At 37.8% G+C, this 9,274-nt stretch overlaps 1 protein-coding gene across 3 annotated transcripts; it reads right to left on the reverse strand.

Moving 5' to 3' along the window:
• Positions 1 to 201: 201 nt before the first annotated feature.
• Positions 202 to 8,797, reverse strand: LOC110346708 (uncharacterized). 3 transcript variants are annotated; one of them, XM_087203602.1, is made up of 7 exons: positions 8,658 to 8,789; positions 3,084 to 3,237; positions 2,596 to 2,730; positions 2,352 to 2,408; positions 1,905 to 2,030; positions 1,115 to 1,198; positions 205 to 792 (listed from the first exon to the last, which is right to left on the reverse strand). In XM_087203602.1, exons 2-6 carry the CDS (start codon positions 3,168 to 3,170, stop codon positions 1,139 to 1,141), a joined length of 465 nt encoding a protein of 154 aa, XP_087059728.1. In that variant the 5' UTR covers positions 3,171 to 3,237; positions 8,658 to 8,789; the 3' UTR covers positions 205 to 792; positions 1,115 to 1,138. The 3 variants fall into 3 exon arrangements, with proteins under 3 accessions (XP_087059729.1, XP_087059728.1, XP_087059730.1); XM_087203603.1 differs by lacking the exon at positions 1,115 to 1,198 and having other exon boundaries at positions 202 to 792; positions 8,658 to 8,778; XM_087203604.1 differs by lacking the exons at positions 1,115 to 1,198; positions 2,596 to 2,730 and having other exon boundaries at positions 211 to 792; positions 8,658 to 8,797.
• Between the last annotated feature and the right edge of the window lie 477 nt (positions 8,798 to 9,274).

The following is a 9,274-nucleotide window of genomic DNA, read 5'->3' on the forward strand; positions in this document are numbered from 1 at the left end:
TACTGCATTCTGGAAGTTTCCCAGAAGAGTTGACTTCAGGTGCTCTTGTGTAAAGAAAAGGAAACTATGTGGTATGAAGGATATGGTAATTTGCTTAATAGTAGTAATCATTTCCTACATATATGGACCTCAGTGCTTTGTCATTCATCATACATTTTTCTGGTATTGAACATAGGGCATTCAGTTGAACTACACAGTCACCCATTTCAAGCAATACTTTTTTTATTTTGAAACATATTATTCCTAAACTGTTAAATTACCTAGGCTGGGCTGAAACGTGAGATCCTCTTGACTCAGCCTTCAGAGTGGTACGATTACAGGCATAAGCCACCATGCTTGGTTAAAACATCATGTAGTATACTTTCAATAATTACAATGAATGGTTTTTTCCAGAATTTGCATGAATCATTGGTCCTAAATTACAATCCCATGGACAGACCTGAGTCCTTCAATACCTACAAACTTCCTGATGTATTTCAGTTTTATGTAAGAAGGATATGTGACCACATGAGTGTCTGCACCCATCCTCAAAGGTGTTCATATTTGGGGTAGAGTAGGAACCTCAGAAAAGTCAATATCAGCAAATCAATGATGATTATTTTTCTTGAGAGACTTCAGCTCCTCCATATTATATACAAAAGAGTATCCCAGATGACACAGTGGAAAAAGACCAGGAAAACTCCTAAAGGCATTGCATTAAACCACTTAGTGGGGAAAGACACCCACCCCATCTCTGTCTCGATCCTATGCAGATATGGAGAGTTCAAGCTCCTTCGATCATAAGCTGAATATCTGTTGTGGAGAATTAGGACAAACAGCAAATCAATACATAGTACTGCAAATTCCCAGCTTCCTAGGTCTCCTCACACTTTAAGATCTCCCTGGGTTTTACTTTTCTTTTTCTCTGATAGAGAATTTAAACCCACTCCTCAAGTTCCTCATCTAGTGTCCAATCTAATCTCATGTGTGACTGCCAAGCAGTATGGGTTCCTCACTCAGATTAATAGCATGAAATAGAAGCTTAATAGCATGTTCTCTATCCATTAAATAAACACAAAAGCTATCTAGGAAGTGGCAGGGATTATCCCTAGCCCTCTAGATAAGAAGCACTTACTCAGGGAAACTTTCATAACTCTTCCTAGCTTGAAATTAGAAGCAGGATCATAGGGAAGATGCACTCAAACAGTGTGAGGATGAACTTCAGACCCACGGTGAATGCCAATGTGAGCCATGTGGAGGAGAGAAATAGGAGAACTGTGAAGAGATCTTTCAGGCACAGGCACAGTTTCAGTCGCTCTTTACTCAGGAATAAACACTGTGGAGCAAATACTCCATCCTTTCCCTGTGAACCTCATCTCTCTGACTGTACTCTCAAAGGAACAGTCCCATCCTCTGAAAGGATGAGGTTAATGAAGTGAGCTGTTCTTATTCAGTTTTTTTTTCTGTTATAACCAAGACCACAGAAGGCTGCTGAGCTCCAAAGCCAGCTTTACTGATGTTTCTGAATCAGACTTCATGAGAATCCACTTAAGTCCCACAGGAATGAGTCCAAATCATGGGGCTCATGTGTCACCCTGAGTTGGGGTAACAAAGACTGACTTGAAAAGGAAACTGAATTTTCCAAATCATGGTTTTGAGTGAAGTAGAATCCTTGAATTTCTATCTTTTTACTTTGAGGATGACTAGAACAAAAATTATTAAATGTATTTCTGGATGCCATTTATTTCATCCTAAATAGAGGTTTATTTAGCTTCATCTGATGGTCTCAGAAATTGAAACATTGCACACATAAAATTATTCACTTAGGGTCAGTCTTTGGCCATCTCTGTATACAAGTCTGCAAGTTACTTTGCACATATGGATAAATGCCAAGAAATGGCACATGTGGATCTGGAAATACTTACAGATGTGATATCTGCAGCAAATATAACCATTGCCCCTGGCAATGCAAACAATTTTGCACCATGCATCATTGTTAATGCCAGTGCAGCCAGACAGCTCACAAAGTTTGCATATATGCAGGTAAGAATCTGCAAGAGAAAAAGAAAACCAAATCCTCACTCATGCCTTCTGGAGACTGGTACATCGCTGCACAAGTGTGGATGTGCATGCACTCTCTTAACATACAAGAAAAATTGAAAATTTAAAAAATAATACAAAAGATTCTATGCACTGTTTGCAAATTATACTTGTGGGCCAGAAATACACAAATGACCTGAGGTGCTGGGAAGGAATCCCTTTGGGGCCTGACAACACAGCGAGACCTGAGAACTGTCGTGCTGTTCATTGAGGGTGTTGAGGTGATGTAGGTTTTGTGTGCTGTAGATTTTTTAAACAACAGGGAAACTCACCCCATTGGTGTTCTCTGTCTTTTCAGTTGCAATGGCCATAATTCCTGATGAGACATACTGTATAAAAGTAAAGGTCAATTAATTAGTCTGGAAATACATCACCTGTGCTCACTTTGACTAAGACTTAGTGTTTCCTAATGTTCTTCCCAAACTCTGTGTTCATAAACAATCCATGGAATCATTCCTCAGGGCTACATTTGTGTTTGAAGTAGTACAGGAATAAATATTATTTGTATTTACTCACAATGAGTGGTACCAGAAGGTATACGTAGGGCAATACAGGGTGCAGTTGTATTGCAGAAAGTTCATAATGAGATGAATTGGAGATAACTATTGTCCACAGGACATTCAGGGCCACACCGAACATCAGTTGGAGCGTCTAGTGAAGGAAAAAGTGTCTTTCAGGTAGGAGGAGCAGGTGAAACTCTTAGATACAGTTACTTCACCAATGAGCGGGTTCTGATAACTCTGGGCTCCCTTACAAGGGAAATTTTCTTAAGATTAGTGCCTAAGTTAATGTTCTGCATTTCCAAAATGACAGCATTGGTATTTTTCATAAATCATATGTATATATATTTTTCTTTATATTTAAAGAGTCAGAAGACTCTCATAAGGGTGTTTCCATCACCCCAACAAACTATTGGGTGGTCTAGTCACCTGACAGAACAAATTTGAGAGAACAGAAAGCACCTCATATATGACCCTCATATAAAGGGCCTTTGAAATGCTTACCCCTATAAAATACCACACTTTACTCATGGAAATATGCACATGGTGTAGATCAGATGGATGACTGGTTTCCATGTCTGGAACGTCCATAGTGATGTTGCTGATAATGTTGTTTTTCACAAGCTATGACACTTTTGATGTGTGACGATGTGTTGCCCTGGAAGAGTAGATCATAGGATGAGTCTCTGATTCCATACAATGTTTCCATGCATGAAAATATCCAAGTGATTTTAGGTCCTATGGCAAGTGCTAGAGATTAGGCCACATAAGTGTTTTAATAATGATTAGGGAAGTCAGACATTTAATAAGTTTCAGCATTGCTTCTTGCCCATTGAAGAGTAGTATACCCTCTTATTACACTGTCATAAAGGCTATGCAAGAAGCATCTACTCACCCCAGTAGGATTCTGAGGATACCAGCCTGAATTCAAGTGGCCTCTATACATAGTGTCTTGAAATGATGGTGAGTATTAATGGAATGGAGCTGAAAATAAAAAACACCAGCCACTAATCGTAGTGTTAATGTATCTGAGAGACATGGAGTGACATAGTTTGTTAGTCTTGTGACATTAGAACTCTTTGATTTACTCAGACATTTAATTAGTGCCTTCCATTATGATTTCTATTTTGCTCATGAGCTTCTGCTTCTTGGGAAGTTGTAGAAATTACACCGTTGTCCTCAGTTAGGCCCATGGTAACTTACAGGCTCTCACACTCTGGTTTCTCCTGATTACTCTGCTCAGCAGCCCACATGCTGTGCTGAGGCACATAAATTCCCTAAGAACCCTGTGTCCATGGTTGGGCACCACACTCACCTAAGCCATAACCCTTGCTCTTCTGCTGTCGGGATTCCAGAACAGAAATTCTACAGGTAACATTCATGTATTGGAAGGAATTCCAGTCTCTATCAGTAATGGGTCCTCTCTCTTTTTCAAAGACATAGAGCTCCCTGAATTTGAATTTGTGCTAGTATTACCTTTTCTAACCTATAATGATGGAGACAGTTTCCATGGAACATTCCTCTCTTTTTTTACATGAACTGTGGGAAACTAGATATTTCCTCATACCTCAATTTTGCTTGGCAGTATGCTTATAATAATGTATAATAGGAAAATACATTCATTTTAGAATTGCTCATATTTCCATACATTCATTAAAGTACGAAAAATTCATCATTTCTTTTAGAGAAATTAATACTTTTTAATTCTGAGATAGAAATTATCAGAATAAAAATATCTTTTTTATTTTTCTCAATGATAATGATAATTTCAGGAAAAAAGTCATAAACATACATGACCTGTTATTTAGATTATGAAAATTATATGCAGACCCAAAGCAACAGAAGCATTTGGGCTTAGCATGGACTCAGACTACTTCACATAGAATCACCCCTGATGTTCTTTCCTCCCATCCTAGTCACTGGCAGACATGTGCTCTGTTGCCCATCCCTAATCTGCCATTTTCCTTCTCTGAAGTGGATACAGGCTATTTTTAAAAAATGTACTTGTGGTTACACATATTTCTATAACAGTATAATTACCTTAAAATAAATGTTCACACATCTTTCCCTTACTTTTGATGGTGATGAATACAAAAGCATAAAACTATACACAAACAATTTTCTATGTCTTAATATCAAACTGTCCAGTTGCTCACTTTTAGTTCTTATCCAAAGCAAAAATACCATCACTTTCTCAACTGACTGTGGCTCATTCTTTATGAACATAAAAATCCATATTTCAAAAATTCTATCATAGAAAGTCATAAATTAGACTTCCAGGCTCTGAAATTGTTGCTGAATTAATGATTAACTTGGAAAGAGATAGAAACACATAGTCCTCACTACTTTGAATTTTTCTATAGTACTTACCCAGGTTTCCATGGTAAAAATGGAGAATGTCAGTGCTTTTAATTATCGTGTGAGTCATAATAATTTTATAAAGAGCTTTGTCATAAGAGAAGAAATGTATTAGTGTTATCTATTCATTATTAGGATTAGTATTATTCATTCATGGTTTCTCACTACACCCATACCAACTAGAAGTGAAACTTTCTACCCATTTCCTGTCTACCTCAGATCTATCAAAGGAATAATATGCCCTTTCCCAGTTATAGAATTTCTAGTGTCTTATTATTCAGTTCATATGAAAGAATCTAGGGTTTCTCAGTCATTTCTTTGTCTGTTTTTTTTTTTTTTTGGTACTGGGAATCGAACTCGGGTCCTTGCACTTTCAAGGCAGGCAGTGGAACTACTGAGCTAAATCCCTGGCCCGGTTCTTTGTCTGTGTTATCAGGAAAGTAGTATTTTTCTTCTTTCTTGCATCTACACTCAGCCTAGGTAGTGTTTCAAAGAGTAAAACACTATTACAGCTTAAAGCTTTATAGTGTCTTATTGCTCTGTGTATCTGGAGGGAAAGTTTTTGGCTCAAGGTGTCTCAGGTTCAGAGAATTAGTGTGAGACTGTATCATCTGTGGTGTATTTTTCCTAAGACCACATGTTTCTCAATGTTTTCTCCCAACCTCTGGGTTCATAAATAACATATGAAAACAATTCTTGAGGTTTCTATTCACTTTTAAGTGATAGAAAGACAATAATTGAATTTACTTGCAATGATTGTTATCAAAAGGTAGAAGCAGGGCCATAGAGAATGGAATTGTACCACAGAAAGATCATAATGAGCCACACTGCAGCAAACTATTACCCACGAGATGATGAGCACTACACCAAATCTAACTTGGAACATCTAGAGAAGAAGAAAATACTTTAGAAGGGGGAAGAATAAGTGTTATTCTTGGAAAAGAATACCAATTTAGGAGTTTTAAATGAGTCAAGACTTCCTTTCTAAGGCTAATTGTGTTAGGATCAATGCCTAAATTCATCTTTAGCTTTGCCCAAAAGACAACATTGGCAGTTTTCAAAAATTATAAATGTAAGCCAATAGTCTCTGCTTAATGGAGGTGTTTCCATGGCCACACCAAAGTATGAAGTGATCCAGTTCCTGACTCACAGCAAATTTGGCAGAACACGAAAGCACATCAGTCACCAGGGGCCTTTACAATGCTCATCACTAGAAAATGTTGCACTTTAATCCTGTGAGTCAACACAGGGCTCTGTGCCTCTTGAGGGCTAGGCACTGGCCCAGGTAGCTCAGATCAGTGATGGGGTTACTGCCTTGAATGTGGAGGGTCAGGTGGCTGATAATACTGCTCTTCTCAAACAGTGCTGCCCTTGATGACTGAAGACATGTCATTCTGGAATATCAGATCAAAGAAGGAGTCTCTTTGTTTAGAACATTGTCATGCATGCAAATACCAAAAAATATAGTGTTATAACAAATGCCAGAGATTAGGGTGCATTATTGCTTCAGCCAATGTTGGGGAGATTCTGACATTTAATACACATTTAGCATTGTTTCTTGACCAGTTAAGAACAGACTGCTCTCTGTTATACTAAGTGCCAAAATGGGTGTGTAGTAATATCTACCTATTCCAAGGGGAATCTAAAGGCTATAGCATGAATTAAAGTGTCTTATGTCTTGAAATGATGGTACTATTTCCAGGATACAGCTGAAAATCAACAAATGCCAACCACTAATCTTAGTTCTTCTGTCCCAGAGAGACATGGAGTGAAATATTTTATTAGTTTTGCTGCATTAGAACTCTTTTATTTACTGACAGATCTAAGTTTTATCTGACATTATTATTTCTGTTTTGTCCCTGGCTTCAGTGTCTGGGAAGTTTAAGAAATGATACATCGTCTTCCTTAATCCCAATAGTAGCTTATGTGCTCTCTCACTCTGGTTTCTCTTGATAACTCTGCCTGTCCAACACGCACTATACCCAGTCACTCAGATCCCTAAAGTGCCACATGTCCATTGTTCCGGTGCCACGCCCATCCAAACATGCACAACTGCTCTGCTATTCTCACGATCCACGCAAAGAAATTACACATCCAACACCTCACATCAGGGATGATTTCAGTCCCCTTTAACAATGAGTTTTCTCTGTTTCTTTAAATCATGGACCATTCTGAGTTTAAATGTGGGTAGTGAAACCTTTTCTGGCATCAGGACAGTGCAGATTCTACCTCACAGGCACTTCTTTTTGATAAGAAGCTAGATATTCTTCCTCATACTTCTACATTGTTTCATTTTAGAGTACATTATAACAATTCTCCACATGCATGGTGAATTGATACAATCTAATTTAGTAGGATGGTTTATTAATGTAGAATTAAAAATATGAATATTTTTGTAATATTAAACATTTGGTACTTCTTTCAGAGAAATTAATGCCTTTGATTCTTAGAGATATTAAGAGAACAGAAAGTATCATTATCGTATAAATGATAAGTTCAGAAATAAAAGTCATGAACATATATAAGCTGGTATTTTGATTATGGTATTACATATGGATCCAAAGGAATAGAAGCATTTGTGGTTGATCAGGTGATCTCTTCATGCTGAATTAGCCATGATCTTCCGACTTTCTTCATGCTTTTGTCCCTCACAGTTCCCCACTCCATCCCCCAAATCTGCTGTTCCCCTTCCTAAAGCACAAATATGCTAAAATGTTTTAAAAATGTTTTCCTCTTTTCATATAACATAATAATTAAGTTGAAATAAGTGCTATTACATTTTTCTTCCTTTTGATAGCTATGACTAATCATCACACAGTATTACACATGTATAGGTTACTATGTCTTCTACTCCTCAGTTTTTCAACACTAATTCACAATAATAGCAAAAATATCATCATTTTCTGAACTGTGACTCATTCTTTATACACATAAAAATCCATATATCAAAATTACATTTCATTGATTTCTGCTTTAAAATCACTTTTGCTTTCATAGCAGCACAACTTGTAAGAAGTAAATCTTGGAAGAAGCTTAAATGTCCATTAAGGGAAATTGATAAAGAAAATGTGGTATTTATATACAATGGAGTATTACTCTGCCATAAAGAAGAATAAACTTGAGTCTTTTATAGGAAAAAAGGATGCACCTTGAGACCATAATGTTAAGTGAAATAAGTCAGAGAGCTTAAATATTCTATGGTTTCTCTTATATGAGAAACCCAAAATATAGAGAAAGAGCAAGATAAAAGACAGATAATATGAAGTAGGGAAATAGATCTTTCTCAAAGGGGAAGAGGATCAAGAGATGGGGTGGGGGAGGGAGAGGGAATGTAAAAAGGAGGGAAGGGGAGTCATGTGCATCTGACAGCTCCACACAGGGAAGGCAAACATTACGTACTGCAAACATGGCCTAAGAAAGAAATGAAAACCATAAAGATGGGGAAACTATAATTTGGATCATGGTCACTAGAACTCTTCTGACTGAATTTCCTACATGGAGAGATGAAACTAGAAAGTAAACATGTATTAAGATGGTTGGATACAGCAGCACCAAGGGATCTGGCAGCCTAAACTTGGGACCACTGGATGTGTAGGATGACCTCTCCTGGTCCAGGACAAAAGAAAGTTTTCTGTGAGCCCGAGGCTTTGCCATGGAGCTACAATCCCCCTTATCGTCTAAGGAAGAACCATTTTCTGTAAGGAATGCAGGGCTACATACCTCATGAAAAGTGTCACTCAGTCCTGAGACACCATGTGCCCTGCTCCGCTGTCCCTTTTTAAGCTTTCTTGGGAGCCAGGAAAACAGCATAGGACCTGCAGCTCATTAGGACACTGAAGAGATAGACAAGGTGTGGGGCATGGGTTTCCCCTGCATTTCAGTTTCACTTTATTAGAACGAGTCTTCTGCTCTACGAGGAGATAAAAGTGTGTTACCAAGAATGTCACCATCCTGACAGTTTCTTGCAGATGGTGTCTGCGATGAGCAGAGGTACACGATGCTGACAAAATATTGCTTTATCTCTGCTGCACACACAGCCAGCGTTTTCAGTGCCAAACCCTCCCATATGAATCTCTCTTTGTGAAGAAAGAAATTCTAATTCCCTTCTCACAGTCTCTCAGATTGGTGCTAATAAAGTGCTTGCTTTGTAGTTATGGACTTACTTTGACTTAGAAGTGCAAGCATTTGTAGTTCACAGAAATCCTTCAAGTAGGGTGAACAAATTGAATTATTCCTATAGATGGGAAAGATATCTGCACTCTTCCCTATTCATTTTAATTTGTACATTTTCCTCATAATCATAATCTACAATGCTTTTCCCCTTATCTTACCTCTTT

Source organism: Heterocephalus glaber, unplaced genomic scaffold (assembly GCF_053883595.1).
Source record: "Heterocephalus glaber isolate CG9 unplaced genomic scaffold, H.glaber_assembly_v1.0 deba00001805, whole genome shotgun sequence".
NCBI classification, from domain to species: domain Eukaryota; kingdom Metazoa; phylum Chordata; class Mammalia; order Rodentia; family Bathyergidae; genus Heterocephalus; species Heterocephalus glaber.

Bases quoted from the DNA above. Each gene is read 5' to 3' on its own strand.
- LOC110346708 (XM_087203602.1), bottom strand. From the start codon at position 3,170: ATGGACGTTCCAGACATGGAAACCAGTCATCCATCTGATCTACACCAT. The intron at 2,731-3,083 runs GTAAGCATTTCA...TTCCTTCACTAG, and splicing joins AAGTGTGGTATTTTATAGGG to ACGCTCCAACTGATGTTCGG. The intron at 1,199-1,904 runs GTAAGTATTTCC...GTGGGTCTGAAG, and splicing joins TTGCTGCAGATATCACATCT to TTCATCCTCACACTGTTTGA.